Source organism: Haliotis cracherodii, unplaced genomic scaffold (genome assembly GCF_022045235.1).
Source record: "Haliotis cracherodii isolate W230 unplaced genomic scaffold, xgHalCrac1.p SCAF_3, whole genome shotgun sequence".
Classification (NCBI taxonomy): Eukaryota; Metazoa; Mollusca; class Gastropoda; order Lepetellida; family Haliotidae; genus Haliotis; species Haliotis cracherodii.
In genome coordinates this window covers 13506108-13525204 of record NW_027266286.1, presented here as the reverse complement: position 1 = coordinate 13525204, position 19097 = coordinate 13506108, and the positions used below count along the sequence as shown (strand labels likewise).

The window sequence follows — 19097 nt, the reverse complement described above, 5'->3', positions numbered from 1 at the left end:
GACAGGGACCGTGGGTGTGTTGAAGAGGCGGTGATTAAGTCTGTATGTGCAGAGTCAGTTGGGAACAGGGATTAATGATGTGTAAAGTAGATCATGTCTTCAATTCAACCCCATGGAGCTCTTGATGTAGACATCACGCCTGTTTCGGGGTAATGTGTACAAGTACAAGAGTGATCGTATCGTATGATTCAGCAAGCACTCCAACTGTAAAACACGGAGACAGACAGATGAGCCCAGACGATCAGTCTGGTTGCCAATGTGACTACATTTGGAACACTTAGCATCCAAGATTAGAGTCACCTCATTATTGATGACAAAAACTGGCGATTGGAACAATTATTCCAATTACAGATCCCACTGTCAACACTTTGTGATATATTGTTTGTTTATTTGTTGTTTAAAGCTCCACTCAGCAATATTCCAGATATATGACGGTGGTCTGTAAATAATTGAGTCTGGACCAGACAATCCAGTGATTGTCATCATGAGCATCGATCCACGCAATTGGGAAATGATGACATGCGTCAATATCAACAAGTCAGTGAACCTGACCACCTGATCCCGTTAGTCACCTCTTAAGACAAGGATAGTCGCCTTTTACATCAAACATGGATTTGCTGAAGACCTATTCTTTCCCAGATCTTCACAGGTCCTTTGTGATGTAGGTATTATGCAGCATCATAATAATAACAATAACAACAATAATTATTGCATTTCCACACTCCATCAAGGTATGCTGAAAGTGTTACGCCACCAAAAGCCCAGTCAACAAATCAGTTTACACGCTCATTTCATTCTCAGCTCCCTTGGGAGAATACAACCCAAGTTTCCTGTGAGGTGCAAAAAGGTTAAAAGTTACATTATCATCTCATCCTACCAAGTACCCATTCATAGCTGCGTTCACAGAGGCATATTTCACTTGCCAAAGGAGACACCACATGTGACATGTTCCTCAGTGAAGAGCAGACCGAATCCCTAGAAACTCTCAGGAGTCAAGCTGCCGAACACGAGCACCCATCCATCTACTCTCCTCCACCTAAGCTGCTTAACTTCACTGCCACCATGTTCATTGTAACTTGTTTTGTTGACTAGCTCCCTTGCCAGTTAATTTTGAAAACAGAGAGCATTTTATGCCACTCATTATATACCACTTTGTAAGTATATGGCTAGTCCTGATCCATGACAGTGGAATTTAAAAAAAATAATTCTAAAAGCCTTGGCAAGTCTAGATCAAACTTAACCAAGTCTAGTTTCCTTGAATAACAGCAGAGTAGGAAAGGCTCTTATAAAACAATACTATTACAATTTCTATGAAGAAATCTTTTCACAGACTAAGTGTTAGTCTAGTACATGGCATCCTCTGCAGGTCTAGTACATGGCATCCTCTGCAGGTTATGAAACAGAGATAATATATCTCGTTAACTCTCCCTTTGTTCCACTAATTAGACCTGGTAATGAGAGCCACATGTGTCTCCACTATCACTGCCACCGTATCAACTGACGGTGCGAACCCTACACCGAGCTGGGATGAGCTCTCTCTCACAGTATTATTCTACACATATATTGACAGTCATTTGTTCTAACAGACACTGCATGTTCCTTGCACATATTAGCTTATTTGAAACCTTGGATTCCAAAATACTTGTTTTCCACATTTCAAGAAAGAAAAATGCAAGTTGAAATTAACTTCGCAGCAACCTTTTTCATTCATAAATTTATCAAATAATTCCATTTTTTGTGCATTCTTTCCTTTATTAGTTAAACTTGAGCTGTTTAATATTGTTGCGGCAATCAAACTAGCAAACACTACCAGCATTTGAGACATTCCATCTCATGATATGCATTTGCTGCTTGGAGGGTTTATGATTGACAAGAATTTATTTTTTAAACCGGCTCATAAACAAACCATAAACAATATTTTTTAGGAAATAATCCTTGTTGCCTCAATATAAACATCTGTAAAGAATTATGTCAAAAACAGAATATGATATCTATGAGGACCCCATGAGGAATATAAGACCTCATATTTGGGCACGGTATTTCCATATGTACACAAACATTTTTTTATTCCGTTTTGGTGTTGGTCATGTGAGGACGGGTGGACCTACCTGCTGCCTCCCTGATCTTCTGCATGAAGCCAGCAACTTCCTCCTCTCCATCCTCCGGGCTGCTGGAGGTGCTGCCATGACCGGCATCCATCACGGTATCCCACAATGCTCCACACTACACTATCCACACTAACACTGCGACGAGGTATCCATTACACTGTCACCGTGGTTACCTGAAATACATACATGTCGTCTTAAAAATAAAGAATCAACCCATTTCTTTAAATAGAAAATAAGGAGTTAACAGTGAAGATTTGAAGTTGGGAAATCGTAAACTATCTTGTAGTGTTTGACAGTCTGTGACAGTCTGTGAACATACTTGGCTACTCTTCTAAATGAACCTGAGACAATACTTAAGGATGTTAGTAATTACCGATCTCACAAGATAACCCCAATCATAGCTAAGGTCACCAGGACTAACTTATGGAGGGAGGGAGAGAACAAAATTTTATGTTGTGGCCATATTGCTTGTAAGTCATAAATCTTGGACCAGACAAACCAGTGATTGACAGAACTTCATCAGTTTACAGCGGCACAATTAGAGGTCACATTCAATGAACTGTGTCCCTTTTCTAGAAGTTGTATTAGAACTTATATTATATTATTGTAGCACTTATAATGTTCAAGTATGGCTGTTACTTCAGGCAGTCACAGCACAGACACTGGTCTTTCCTATTCAACATAATTCATCACGGGCTACCATTGTGGCCACCTGATCCCTTGCAGGCCATGTGCGTCAGTCACCCCAGGTAAGTCCCCCCAGGTAAGTCCCCCAGGTAAGTCCCCCCAGGTAAGTCCCCCAGGTAAATCCCCCCAGGTAAGTTCCCCCCAGGTAAGTTCCCCCCAGGTAAATCCCCCCAGGTAAGTTCCCCCAGGTAAGTTTCCCCAGGTAAGTTTCCCCAGGTAAATCCCCCCAGGTAAGTTCCCCCAGGTAAGTTCCCCCAGGTAAGTCCCCCCAGGTAAGTTCCCCCAGGTAAGTTCCCCCCAGGTAAGTTCCCCCCAGGTAAATCCCCCCAGGTAAGTTCCCCCAGGTAAGTTTCCCCAGGTAAATCCCCCCAGGTAAGTCCTCCCAGGTAAGTCCCCCAGGTAAATCCCCCCAGGTAAGTTCCCCCAGGTAAATCCCTCCAGGTAAGTCCCACCAGGTAAGTCCCACCAGGTAAGTCCTCCCAGGTAAGTCCTCCCAGGTAAGTCCCACCAGGTAAGTCCCACCAGGATATCCCACCAGGTAAGTTCCCCCAGGTAAGTTCCCCCAGGTATGTCCCCCTAGGTAAGTCCCCCCAGGTATGTAAGCTGCAGAAGGTGGAGTACCCGAGGAAAGACTAAGATGTAGGGGAGACAACTCAGTCTAGACAGCTGTCCTCTGCTTCAACGAAACAGGTCAGTACCAGATCTGGCTAAAAAGATCAGAATTATCGTTGATAGGAAGTAATATTAACAATTCTCAATATCAAATTGTTGTCATCAATAATAACTTACATAACTATTATGATGAAATAAAGTTCAGATTTACCAAAACAGACTTGTTATTGTCAATAATGCCAATTGTCAAAGACAGAAAGCAACAGTTTTTGTTATATCTCAATGTCCACAAAGTAATCAAAGTAATCTATGCATAAATGTGTCACTGCTCACCAGTGGTTTGAACTGTGTTGATTTCTCTCAGGACTTATTTGCTTTAAGTTACTTCTCCAATAGTTATGGATAATTGATCGATATTTAGTTAGCGATTATCAATCTCTATAATCTATATCGATAGCCAGCCCTTGTTTTGGTTTGGTTTGTTGTTTTACGCCGCACTCAGCAATATTCCAGCTACATGACGGCATGACGGTATACATTTCATGCACAGAGTGGACATACCTATATCAACATTTTGAACACCACAGGCTCAATAACATGGATCGATTTCATCAGAAATTGGCTGCTCCAAACATGAAACAAAACACTCGACACATCCTACGATATATTGCATTACCATGGCTACATAACAATTGATATTGACACATCTTACAGATTAACTAAAAAAAGATGTCAATTTCGCAGAGCAAATATTAATTATTCAAATTCTGAGTTTGGCTGAAAATATGCTCATATTGGTGTTTGTTATGACCTTCATCTTAAAAGTTCAGGAAATATAATATCACATCTTGAATTTTGAATTAACTTGAAGTTAACCTCACATCAACTCACATTGCATTTTGATTTCTTTAACCATGATAGTATACACTCAGCTTATGTCATAATAAACTGAAATGAAATGTACCTTTTATTAACCCAAATAGCACTTTGATTTCTTTTTAATTATTTTCCTGAAACTTTGCCAACAAATTCTGTAAAAAAATAATTGGTCTAGGCTGACATTAAAAAACAAATATGTTCACACGACCCGCACGAACATCTTTCCATTCTCCGCGAGTTACACAAAGATGAGAAAGTATATTACAGTTACTCTCACAGAGAACAAGATGTCAGATGTCAAGGGGTTGACAAAAAGATACGTTTTCATTTGAGCATCACTTTCAATTACATTGCACAGATTTGCAAAGTCACTATCGTGGCAACAAAATCGGTGAGATCTCTTCGCAAGAAGCATAAACACAACCCATCCTATTATTCAGCTCTCGTGTTATCATAATCATCGGTCATGCTTGAGTGCTGCCCCATTAAGAATCGCATCAGTTATTACACTGTGAGAACCTCCCCACAAAGCCTCCATATGAAAATACCTATCAATTTTCATGACAATGAACACACGACATACCGTGATAAAAATGGGGCTGTATTAGACTTGCACAAGTCTCTAAGGTAATAATTATTAGTTCAAATCATAAGTTCTAGATAATGTAAATAATAAGAAAAAGTTGTCCCAATAAGAGACTGGAGTCCTGCCACATATCTAGACTTGCCAATTAGGAGAGAATTACTACACATCCATGGACTTTTCTTTCAGTACAGCCTTGGAGCAAGGCTAGGGCTGTATGAATGGCTGGCGTTATCTTTGTAACCAGAGCATGTCTAGGCAATACATTATATTTCCTTCACGCAGGTGCTTGCTTGGAGGCATTCCTGATCAACTGTCTCCCCATGAAAACAATGGCTGCCCAATGAGACTATCACGTGTGATATCACAAGGACAGACATGTGTAGAATGTGTGGATTTTTGTCATACATTTTCATTCAACAATTATTCAGAAAATTCAACATCACTTAAGTATCATTCATTTCATCTAGTTTTGCCCTTAGGTGGTGAGTGAGTATGGTTTTATGCCGCTTTTAGCAATATTCCAGCAATATCATGGCGGAGGACACCAGAAATGGGCTTTGCACATTGTACCCATGTCAGGAATCGGACCTGGGTCTTTGGCATGTCGAGCGAACGCTTTAACCACTCGACCGCCCCTTTTGCCCTTAGGAGATTTGAGTTTTGTGTGTGGTGTTGATGTGTTTACGAACTGTTCATACAGTTTCACACCATCCCGCGTGATTACATGTCATGTCAGAACTGCAATGGGTTTAACTTTGCTTCCAAGATTATTGTGCTGATATGGCGATAGCATGTATGTGTTTGTGGCTGCTTGTACTAATATGGACTAATGTCAGCTTTATAGTGCTAGCCAACTGAGATACCATGCCACAGTTTAACATGGATACCCCACTCAGACTAGGTAAACTGACTCCCAGCAGACCAGCCCTTGTTTTAGCCCCTTAATGCCAAATGCCAGGCTGGGTAACAACAAGTACTATCTCTTGACGTCTTTTGGTAAGACACGGCCACCAACCATTTGTTCTCCAGGCAGATGTTCTTTCCCTGCAAAACAAAGTCAGTCCCCAGGCTGATTCTCTGTCCACTCAACCACAAAGGCGATCCCTAGACAGATACTCTATCCACTAGACCACGAAGGCAGTCCCAAGACAGATACTCTATCCACTAGACCACGAAGGCGGTCCCCTGGCAGACGCTCTATCCACTCAACAACAAAGGCGGTCCCTAGACAGATACTCTATCCACTAGACCACGAAGGCAGTCCTTAAACAGATACTCTATGAACTAGACCACGAAGGCGGTCCCCTGGCAGACACTCTATCCACTAGACCACGAAGGCGGTCCCTGGACAGATACTCTATCCACTAGACCACGAAGGCGGTCCCCTGGCAGACACTCTATCCACTAGACCACGAAGGCGGTCCCTAGACAGATACTCTATCCACTAGACCACGAAGGCGGTCCCTAGACAGATACTCTATCCACTACACCACGAAGGCGGTCCCTAGACAGATACTCTATCCACTAGACCACTAAAGCGGTCCCTAGACAGATACTCTATCCACTAGACCACGAAGGCGGTCCCCTGGCAGACGCTCTATCCACTCAACAACAAAGGCGGTCCCTAGACAGATACTCTATCCACTAGACCACGAAGGCGGTCCCTAAACAGATACTCTATGCACTAGACCACGAAGGCGGTCCCCTGGCAGACACTCTATCCACTAGACCACGAAGGCGGTCCCTAGACAGATACTCTATCCACTAGACCACGAAGGCGGTCCCTAGACAGATACTCTATCCACTAGACCACGAAGGCGGTCCCTAGACAAATACTCTATCCACTAGACCACTAAAGCGGTCCCTAGACAGATACTCTATCCACTAGACCATGAAGGCGGTCCCTAGACAGATACTCTATCCACTCAACAACAAAGGCGGTCCCTAGACAGATACTCTATCCACTAGACCATGAAGGCGGTCCCAAGACAGACACTCTATCCACTAGACCACGAAGGCGGTCCCTAGACAGATACTCTATCCACTGGACCATGAAGGCGGTCCCTAGAAAGATACTCTATCCACTAGACCACGAAGGCGGTCCCTTGGCAGACACTCTATCCACAGAGTCTGAACTGAGGATTGGGTGGTTATAGTCTGTGACAATTAACAGTGGCATGGATTGTTGGTCATACTATCAACCACTGATCTGCCTTGTCCAGGCTCAACCATTTACATGTCGCCACGGTAACTTGAATACTTAAAATATCATTTACCCCTTCACCATCGGGTGGTCAGGCTCGCTGATTTGGTTGTTGCATGTCATCGGATCCCAATTGTGTGGATCAAGGCTTGTGATGTCAATCACTGAATTGTCTGGTTAACAAGGTTAACGATGCTGAGAGCAGCGTTAAACAACAAACACACATTCACCCATTCTGATTTAATAATGATTAAAAAAGTCATATGTCTTGAAAATATAAGTATCCATACAAAGTACAAACAAAAGAAATTAAACAAAAGCATATTTTAATTTATTTACTTAATTTTTTGCTTTCACTTTTTCAAAAATGAGAAACTAAGTTAGTCAAAGCTAATAAAATCCAATACGCTTCATAATATCCCAGTTTCAAGTAAAAATGCTAAAACATACAGCACATTTCTTTCAAGATCTATAGGCAGACCTGTAATAAAAAACATGGGTACACACAGCTTGATTGTTAGTGACATTAAGTTATTAAGACCAAAATATTCAGCAAAACTGAATGGTCCCAACCCAAAAAAAACAATCCAAACTGTATTTACAATTTCTTTTCAAATGAAGGAAACATGTCCTTGTTTTTATAGTCATCGATATATGTCCTCATAATACGATATACATACACTATACCACAATGCACTGACAATGTATTCAATCCTCACCATGCTTACAGCCCTAGGTCTACACTTTGTCAATGTTGACAACTACATGTATTTAGAATTCAATTCCTAGACTGTAGAGGCATATCAATGGAAGCTACCATTCACCTCCTGCTGCTACAAGTCCGTGGCTGAGAATGACACAAACACATGCATACTTACAACAGCCCAAAGGCCATCTCACAAACACAGAAACTCACCAAACAGCTACAAGTAAATCCACGGAATCAAAAACACATTAATCACCAAAATGAAACTCTCCCACAAAAATCTGAGAGAGATCTCGGACAGACACTGACCACTCAGCACTGTGTCCCTATGAGCAAACTAGTTCTTCCCAACTCAGTGACTACCTATTAGAATGTCCACTATCACATAACACCAGCAGGGACAGACCACCTGTCCATCCATTTGACCACAGCGGCCAATTAGCCGGCCTGACTGAGAATCTAATCTAACTGACAACACCCCACTCCTGAAAGGTTTAAGTCCTAAGCATCATTTCATAGTCAACAGTAACCTTAGAAGCGTATTTGCAGAAACTGCTGTGCATACCTGCGAAATACCTGTGTTACCTGTACTATTGGTAGACAGTTAGTCAGGTGAATCGTGTATTCAGACAGGTGGATCAGGTGGGAGGGTAAAGCCTGCAAGGTCTTGCAGTGACTGGGGCCAGCTATAGGACACAGCTGTACACTCGTATAACACTGACTCCTGTATGCATACCAATTATGAAGGAACACATCTTATTTTGTGAGTCCTGTTAAATGAATAGGGGAGTCTGTTTCAATCATTAATTGATCAAAACTGTAGATTGCATGTTAAATATAAGTGAGATTTCTATTCTCGTAAGAAATACACTCACTGGATGATTTTCGTCAGTCTCACATTGAAGTCCCCATCTGTGATAGGTTTCGGTGCATTTGGAACGATGTAACAGCAATTAAACACCTGGAAATCAAGTGAAGAGATGCCATATGTTGCCACCAGATCTGGACCCTAAATAGAGTTAGTAGAATAGATAGACACAAGTACATTATTGATACAGCACAGGGCACACTTCTATGGGATAGTGTATTGTGGTCAACTTGTGGCTATAAAGTGACATTTCTTGCTGTGGCCAGACAAACTGAATAATGCATTCTCCGTATTAAGCACCCTGTTCCAAGATGCGCTCCATGACAAACTCCTAGACCAATCTTAAAGTTATCTTCATAAGCGCCCTCACTGAAACTGAAAACTAACATCACAGTCCATCTTTTCTTGTGTATATGAAAGAGTTTTTTTTATAATTGCCAAGTATTATCAAAAATGTTTTAGTTTTGTCGACATTTGAACTAAATTTGTTCACTACCATTCACACTTCTCAAGACAAAATTAACCCTCTTTCAATTCTATAAGCACCCAGGGCACTTATTATTGCAAATACGGTACCTGTTAGACTAACATTTCATCCAAGAAATAAAGTTATCTTATTCAAAAATATATATCTACAAAATATATAATAAAATCCAAATGAAGCCAAGAACTATGCTTAATTTCAGCAGGAGCTGAGGCAATCTAGACTTGCCAAATCTTAAGACTTGAGTTGGATTCCCTTCTTAATGTTTTCTTGGAGACAGACAAGGAACTTGTTTTCAGTTCCAAATGTCACTGTTACACCAATTTCAAACAGAATGCAATAATGTGATAACAGGAAATAACTGTGTCTTGTACTTGAGTAAACAGGGCAATTGCACAATACAATGTACATGGTGTAATAAATGAAGTTCTTGATTATTTAAAAGATAAAAAGTGATTTTTATTTTTCTATTATTCCTCCATGTATTTGATAAAGTTTGTGAAACCTTTAATTCCACAGGTATGGCATAACATAACTTAACACTAGCAGTACGAGTGAGTGAGTGAGTTCGGTTTAACGCCTCTTTTAACAGTATTCCTGTTATATCATGCCGTGTCAGCTTAATGTGGGAAGAAAGCCTGAAGTGTTGCAGGTCTCAAATGTTTACCACTTCGGTGAAACCCACTAGTGGGTCAGTGGCTACTTATATAAAGCATGTTTTTTCTATCAGATTCAAGAAGAAGTAATTTCTGTATATGCACGTGACATCATATTATGAGTTAGTATCAATTGTATTTTAGGCCCTATGGCCATAATACTGAATAAACCTGTCTGTCTGTCTGTCTGTCTGTCTGTCTGTCTGTCTGTGACTAGCACGGGTATGGTGCTGGAAAACCTAGAAACATAGTCGGGGCGAACCAGGATTCGAACCCACAATCATAGCACTAGTGGTATGACCACAGGTGGCACAGTGTTGTATGAAGTCACATGACATTCACTCTAGTGAGTGAGTTAAAGTTTTACTTCACATCGGCAGTATCTCAGCCATATAGTGACGAGACGTTCACAGTAAAGGTGTCTAATGATGGAGCTATCTTCACCTCGATGTCTGAACGGATGGGCACCCGGTCAGCCGGCAGCCGACTGGTTTAGCCAGAACCCATGTTCTAATATTCTAAACTATAAAGCGTTTCGGGATATCATAACCTAAGTTCCTCTCTCAACTTTGTATCAGGTACATGTTTCACATAGGTGTCGTCTCATTGGTCAGCTGAGACAGCACACGTGACAACTATATTCATAATGACCACGGTTCTTTAAAAAAAACCCTTTGAATTAGATAACAATCAGCAATCAGTCAACATATTATCAACTAATCCTTTGAACAAAGTATGTTGTTTTTACATCGGCACTTCACGCCCAGATATGGGTGGATTCTGTCTGCTCTAGTAAACCTACATATAGGTCTTGTCTGACTGCTATATCTCTTTTGACACCCTTATTTTGCAGTCTTTGACAGGTTTGTTTGTTTTGTTTGTTTGTTTGTTGTTTTAGGATGCACTCAGCAATATTCCAGCTATATGAAGGCGGTCTGTAAATAATTGTGTCTGGACCAGACAATCCAGTGATAGACATCATGAGCATCGATTTATGCATCAACCAAGTCAGCGAGCCTGACCACCCGAGCCCATTAGTTGCCTCTTACGACAAACATAGTCACCTTTTACGGCAAGCATGGGTTGCTAAAGACCTTTTCTACCCCGCATCCTCATGGGTCTCTTTGTCAGGTAATCTGAGTGGTTCTAGCACTTATAATACCTGTAATAAAGTCTTTAACTGAGCATCAAGTGAATGATGACAAATACAGAGGTGTAGGGTTTATGCCACGAAATATGCACGACAAGAAGGCAGTAGTAATTGTTGCATTGTATGTAATTTGCCTGAAAAATAAGGGTCATTGCAATTCAGGGTAGAAGAACTGAACTTCATTGTTGCAAACATAATATGTACACATATTTGCCGTATACTAAACTACATAATTGTACATACACATTATCACATGCTGACAGATTTTGCAAGGTGAAAGGTTATAGTAAGCACAATCCATTCAAATTTGAGGATTCAAGGGGATTCCCCCTCGCTGTCAACGAGGCCCTCCCTCGTTGCTCCAAAGCCAGGTTTGTTGGGTCTCTGACCCTAATTGGCATCTGGTAATTGCACAGGCTAATCAAAACGACACTGACAAGACGACAGAGATGGAGTGTTGTTACCCTTTATGCAATTAAAGTTGGAGAAGAAAACCCAACTAAATATATGCAGTGAAAGGTGCATCTGTCATGTGGTCATTGAAAGAGGTTTATCATCCAAAACTGGCTCCCACAGGAGATATCCCTAGGATGAGATCAAGCGATATCTACACTGTAGATATCGCTGCAATGAACTTACATCACAATGCTTTGCAGACCATTGTGACGTCGCTGGTTACCATGACGTCACAATCAAATGACATCACTAATGGCTCTGCTACTGAAGCTGTTAGCAGTACTTTTTACACTGAAGACACTGCTAATTACTGTCTACAAGTGTGAGTGAGTTTGGTTTATGCCGCTTTTAGCAATATTCCAGCAATATCACGGCGGGGGATACCAGAAATGGGCTTCACACATTGTACCCATGTCGGGAATCGAACCCAGGTCTTCGGCGTGACTACTGTCTACAAATTGAAAAAGTTGGAAGAATGATGTTGATATCTTTGATATTAAAAGACACTCGGGTGAGATTCTTTATGTCATTCAACATAGTACCAGGTTAAGCAAATTCAAAACCACATGGATGTACATGATCAGCGAACAACAAGCACCATGTCGGCCGATATAAGTCAAGGTCAACATGGTCAGATTACGCCATGTCATCCAAGCCGCTGATGACAGTTATACTTATCATCCAAAACTGGCTCCCACAGGAGATATCGCTTGGGTGGGATCAAGCAGTATCAACAATGAATTTGCATCACAATGCTTTGCAGACCATTGTGACGTCATGGCTTATCATGACATCACAATCAAATGACATCATCATTCATGAAGCTGGTTTGCTGTCACACTTTTACACTCTCGACACTGGTTATTACTGCTTACAACCTGAAAAAGCTGGAACAATGAGTTTGGATGATAAATAGAATCTCAACCTTGTGTGTTTTGATATAAAACATATAAACAATCATACATAAAAGTTTAAACTCCTCAGAAGCATTGGAGTCTTAAAATTTTTTATGACACGTGTTGATACATTTATTATCAAAAGGCACTCAAATAAGGTTCTCTATATACCAACACTGGGACAGAAGGTTGTTTCAGAAAGTGAGGAAAAGCATGCAGCCAGCAGTAGTCCTGCCATAACACATCAGAAAGTGAGTGAGTGAGTGTGGTTTTACGCCGCTTTTAGCAATATTCCAGCAATATCACGGCAGGGGACACAGGAAATGGGCTTCACACATTGTACCCATGTCGGGAATCGAACCCGGGTCTTCAGCGTGACGAGCGAACGCTTTAACCACTAGGCTACCCGACCGCCCCAATATCAGAAAGCAAAGTGATGCAGGTGTCAGACGTTTACCACTTCGGTAAAACCCACGAGCACAGGTATGGTGCTGACAAACCTAGAAACATAATCGGATCGAACCGGGATTCGAACCCACAATCATAGGTTTCTGGTGTGCCCAAGGGACGCAACTCTGCACAGCAAATCGCTGTGCCTTAGACGACTGGGCCACCTGTGGCCTCTAAATTACATGGAGAGCCAGGGACTCTTCATTTCATAATTGCCTGTGATGCCTTTTCCTCTGTTGCAGTGGAAGGGAGACAACTCTCATGTAGCAACTGGATGCACATACAAGAGACGGCTGAACATCATATGCAGATCTGGGGCAAGTGCAGGGTTGGTCACACACAGTTTTTGCAGCACATTTATACATTTAAAATTTGTATAGAAGCTGAACATGTCAGAATACTGGTAATTTTTTATGTTTAAAAAATATATTATATGCCAAACAAACTCACTTTTATGCTAACTTCGTTACAAAATGCATCCCTGTTTTAAAAAAAAATCTGTGTCCACTCTTGCATGTCTTGAGAATATCTTACCAGTCCTAATCACTCCAAATAATATCAGCCATACTGATAATAATGAAAAGGTAGAAAACATAACAAAGGGTTTTTTTTGTCTTTTTAAATGAACAAACGAGGACCAACCTCAGAGAGATGCAGTGACAGTTTTTGAGAATCATATATCTACTTACAGTACAGTGTTCCCTCGTTATTGCGCCCTTCAATATAGCGCTAACTCGGTTAAAGCACGCGGTAAAGCATGGCTCCCAAAATTTACTAACATTTTCAATAAACTCAAGTTTTCCAATGACACAATGTTTTCCCCCATCTCAGAAAACATTATCAGCTGATCACTGCGATCACGTAACACGTATGCAATTTAATCCTAATATTATAATATCTGGTAATAAAAAAAAATGTTCATTATTTATCTGGACTAATCATGCTAATGTTGCAATATATTTTTTTAATTATATTAAAATTTCATTCAATAATTATAATAATGTTTACAATAATTTCGGTGAAATCATATGGCGAAGTGATCGGTAGATCGCTCAACTCACCGTTATTAACAGCAACTACAGTCAGATTAGTGTGAGATTATCACTATTGATGCCTTGAAACGAACTTTAGTTGCAAGAGAATGGATACACATATCATAAATGCCTTACCATGACTCACTAAAAGTCATATTTGAGGCAGTTTGACTATTAAATGTCAACATAACGTTTTCGCAATTGAAATACATGTATACATAGGGAAGTCCCTATGGTGACTGGTCAAAATCATTCCATACGTCAAAAAATATCCTGCATACAATCTGTACCAAAGTGCTACGCTTGTGGTTCTTATAATTTTAAGTATATATGGTGGAAGCTGCAACTAAAATAACACGATATTGGAATATATTAATCCTGATAAAATAATAATTTCAGATAGAGTTTCTTCTGACCATTGCATCAAATTTCTTTAAAGTGGTATCACTGGGTACGTTTTAACTGAATCACCGGTAGATTGGGAGGAAACGTGTGAACAGCTGATTGCTATTTCCGGCTAAGTTTACAAGAAAATACACATGGTAATCTTAATCTCTGCATATAAAAGAATACCTATGAGAGCAGGAAATACATTTTAAATGGTAAATCATCATGTCTAGTGATGTTTTATATCAAATTTCATACTTTTATTGACCAAGTTTGTTATAGATCTACCTGCTTATTCACCTGAAGGCATACGATGTGGTGTTTTTTTTAAAGCGTATATCAATACTCGATACATCTTTTTTTACACTATGAATCATAAATAACTTCTATTCTAATCTTTTTTTAAACCCTGAAACGTACAGATCGTGTTAGGTAGGCAGAGCATGTACTGTTTTGTTGGTCATCTACCACCTACAACTCGACCTTCGTTAAACCGCCGATCATCTATAACTCTCATTAATTATTTGGACTCCGAAGGTAGCGTTGTAGCGACGGATCACTGTCCTTCAAAGTGTTGATGAGTCAAATACTGCATTCATAACTGAGCATGTTAGTATGTCAAACTTTGACAGCATGAGTGTCTAATCTGAGGTGAGGTGAAATTGGGTTTAACGTCGCGTCCAAGATTATTGCACTTATATAGCGACGTGGTGTCTAGTCTGACTTTGACTAATCATTGCAACAATGGCAGCCTGACTATTTGTGATTCTTTTTCAATGATGTAAAAAACAATACAGAAAAAAAAGTTTGTTTTTTGTTTCTTGTTTATCGCCACATTCATATTCCAGCTATATGACAGCAACCTGTAGATAATAGTGAGTGAGTGAGTTAGTGTGGTTTCATGCCGCTTTTAGCAATATTCCAGCAATATCACGGCGAGGGACACCAGAAATGGGCTTGTACCAATGTGGGGAATCAAACCCAGGTCTTCGGTGTGATGAGCGAATGCTTTAACCACTAGGCTACCTGACCGCCCCTGTAAATAACAAAGTCTGGACTAGACAATACGATGATTGATATGAGTAACGAGCCACGCCATCTGGGTACAATGACATGCAAGTCACCAAGTCATCAAGTCCCAATCCATTAAGACCACAGTGTCTGAGATAATTTTAAAACCCAATAAGACAGTCGGGCAGGTGACCCCTAAATGTTGCCTGCCTCTCTTCAAAGTTACCTGCCCACATTCAGACATTATAAACATTGAAAAATCGCGGAAAAATAAGAGACAAAGTGCATCTTGATTCAGTTGAAATAACGCAAACAGTTACTTGAGAAAACTGAATACATAAGTAGTCTTAAAATTATCTGCCAGACAGTCGATCAGGTGGAGGAAAATTTAATGCAGCCCGACAGAAGAGTTACCCGCCTCGGGCAGTCACTTATTTCACACATTGATTAAGACCCCTATTACGACCTACATAGGTTCCCGGGGAACTATTCTTTCTAACCTGGAATCTCCACGGGAGAGAAAATGAGCAAAGAGATCACGGATTACCACATGGAGCCTTCTTACACTACAACCCTTTACTGCAAAAATCATTGCTAATGAACAACAATTGCATTATGCAGCACCAAAACGTTAATGTTTGGACAACCATGACAAACAAGAAGAATACAATAAATTTATGACCTGCCTAAGAGAAGACAAATCCGGACTGAATAGAAACTCCAAGTAGCACAACAAACCCACAGTTCCATGCATGCAAATAGAGCAACACTTTTTTAACAAGACTGGAAAGACATATTCTAACTTCATCACGATGACTCACAAAACGTCCTTGAAAAACAACTCTTACACATAATCTGGAACATGTCGTCTCAGGCCTACGAAAGACCATTTACACGAAAACATTTCAGGATTTCATTAAACTTCATAATCATATTCAAGCCACATTCTAAAGATAATCAATTCTTCCTCTTCATCAATCAATTCAACTCTCTCAAAAAATGTTACAATCCATCCATGTATCATAACACAGTCATTTGCATATAAATACATTGCTAACTTTACAATAAGCTCGTGAAGAAACTTACCATCAACGTCCCAACATATTCCTGAATAATGTCAAACCTTGCCTCAACATGCTCAGAGGACATCCCAACCCAGAAGTCATCCAAGAAAGTGAGACAGTTTAATTTTGCTATAAACCTTTCATCTCCCAGGCCAAGAATATTTGGTGGCTGGGGAAGAAGGGGGGAGCGGCCGTGCAGCTGGAGGGGGAGGGGCCGCCTTGGAGCTGGGGGGGATCGGCTGGGTGATGTGGGGGTCTGGACCAGCCTGTATAACAGGGACAGGGTCTGGTTTGAAGAGCCAAACAGCAGTTTACATCAGATAATGAGACTGAACTTTACAGCTTGCTGGAAATAGTTGAAACAAACGAGGTCTGACAGCGGAATCTCACTTGAAAGAGGAACACTTAAACCTTTAAAATATACTGGGCAACAAGCTCAAATTACGCGTAAAGTAACACAGAGTGTGCTAGATTGTTGAATTTGAATTTCATATTATTTTTTTTCCAATCCTTAATACTGGTCCTAATATAAAGAGACTGAATCAAAAGGATGTCAATAAATAGCTGCTCTGGTATAAAACATTAATCTTGTGGTTTTCAAAAGCAATTCGAAAGCAGACTTGTTGGAGAGCAATTACTTGTTTCATAAATTTGTTATTAAAGTAAGTTCATGCATAACATCTGGTCCCACTTGCACAAAGCGATCTTAGCGCTAAGATGATCGTAACTACCATACTATAACATAGGCTTACAATAGTCTTAACGCTAAGATCGCTTTGTGCAAGTTGGCCCAGGATTCCGCAAGTATAATAATTTTGTTGATACCAAATCACTTGTCCCGTAGAAAATTGGCTACTGAAACTATTGAACATGCGAGAAAATTTGAACTCTAATGTCAAAAACATTTGCCCTTTTCATATTGGATCTGAGGTCTATATCAATCCTTGTTCAAAGTAAGTTAACGAAAACAATGCTACTCTGAATTTCGATAAGGGGATTGTGGGACTATTATCCATGTGAACTGTACTGGTTACTGCATCGGACACCACCGATAGGGGTGGCGTTTTGGCACATATATCTTATTCAAATATATCGCAATACGGAAAGCTGTATTGCCAAACATATTGCAATACGTATTGGGGCCCAAATTATATATATTTGTTCTGTTCGATGGTACTTTTCCATTCGATAATCCAGACTTCAGATTGCCAGATGGGCAGTATGGATAAACGAAACTACCTATCACGTCATCAATATGGAATGCAACTGTAAACAGCGTGAAGCTTGTGCTGTTTACATGGCTTCGATAGGAACCCAGGCCATCCAAATGCCTCAAGATATAATTTATATAATTATATATTCATTCTTCTGTGACTTTACCAAATATATCGATACGAAAAGGTTGTATTGTGATATGTGTATGGCTGATGACCTTATTGCAATATAAAGGTATACCAGTTATATCGCACACCTATAACCACTGATATCAAACATGAAAAGTTGGGACCGAATGAACTTTGTTGGTCCCCATCTTTCCATATTTGCAGAAATTATATAATCCTTTGCCACTGATAAATTATTTAACATCAGTGATGCATTTTAGTTGGGAAGGGGGTCAAGGGAGTTCCCTTCTTCGTTATAATGCTGGATACAATAGGCAGTGTTCCCATTTACTTTTGAAACTACCAGTCCACCAGGACTGGCAACTCTAAACATTACCAGTCCCTCCTAATTATTGTCCTCCCCAACTTTTAGCAAATAAAAAAAGTATGAAAATTACCTGGTTTTAATTCTTTTAACAACATGTTCAATGCAATGGCGTCATCTCTGAAGTAACTTTGTTAAATCGACATGTCATTAACAGAAAGTTCAGTCACATTATTCTCCTTTTTTTGTTAATATTTCAAGCCAAAGTTGCTACAAATATATAGCTCACCTCGCAGCAAAGCGAAATGTGAATTGCATACACTAAAAATAGACAAGCGGAACCCTGATGGTAACAGACAAGTTGACTTCATTCGAAACATATACTTGTACATGTGTATGAATATAGCCAATGGTTTGTTCAAAAACAAAGATTTATAAGGTACTTTCTTTGCCGGTCCACGGGGGACTGGCAGTCACATGAATCACCAGTCCAAGCTTAATTTTACAGATAAAAGACTGGTAATTACAGATAAAAGACTGGTAATTACCGGTAAAAGACTGGTAATTACAGATAAAAGACTGGTAATTACTGGTAAGAGACTGGTAATTACCGGTAAAAGACTGGTAATTACCGGTAAAAGACTGGTAATTACGGGTAAACAGGAACACTGAAACGGTATTTATCAAGGGCAGGAACCAGCAAAGTATGCACGTCTCCGGACAGAAATTACATACTACAATATATATCCTTGCAAAGGATCAAGCTTACCTATCATTATCAGTGATTATTGTCCAAAGAAAATTTATGAACATTTTCTGTAATGGAAAACTACATTTTAAATGATGAAGAGAAAAAGCGAGTTGAATAATCTGCACAGACCCTGAAACCAAAACGCCTGAGATTCTCAAGCACTTTCACAATACTCCTGTTGAGAAACAAAAGCCTACAGTACTATTTACTAGATTTCTTCAGTTTTAGTCAGTAAATGAATAGATTCTCTGGGCTCCCTTATATCATATATGAGAAGAAAATTTAGCCAACATAGATTTTTAAAATATTTTAATTTCAGAGACTAATGTTAGTTGAGGTTGGTTTGTTGTTTTGTTGTTTAACGCAGCACTCAGCAATATTCCAGCTATATGACGGCGGTCTGTAAATATTTGAATCTTGACCAGATAATCCAGTGATTAATATCATGAGCATCGATCCATG

At 40.0% G+C, this 19097-nt stretch overlaps 1 protein-coding gene across 1 annotated transcript in view; it reads right to left on the bottom strand.

Moving 5' to 3' along the window:
• Positions 1-16296, bottom strand: part of LOC139473657 (dystrophin-like) — a 452560-nt gene extending 436264 nt beyond the window's left edge. The window contains exons 1-2 of the mRNA XM_071256342.1: positions 16260-16296; positions 2109-2281 (exon numbers count right to left, since the gene is read on the bottom strand). Coding sequence (XP_071112443.1) covers positions 2109-2199 — 91 coding nt within the window. The 5' untranslated portion in view covers positions 2200-2281; positions 16260-16296. The remainder of the gene's footprint in view (positions 1-2108; positions 2282-16259) is intronic.
• Positions 16297-19097: the final 2801 nt, after the last annotated feature.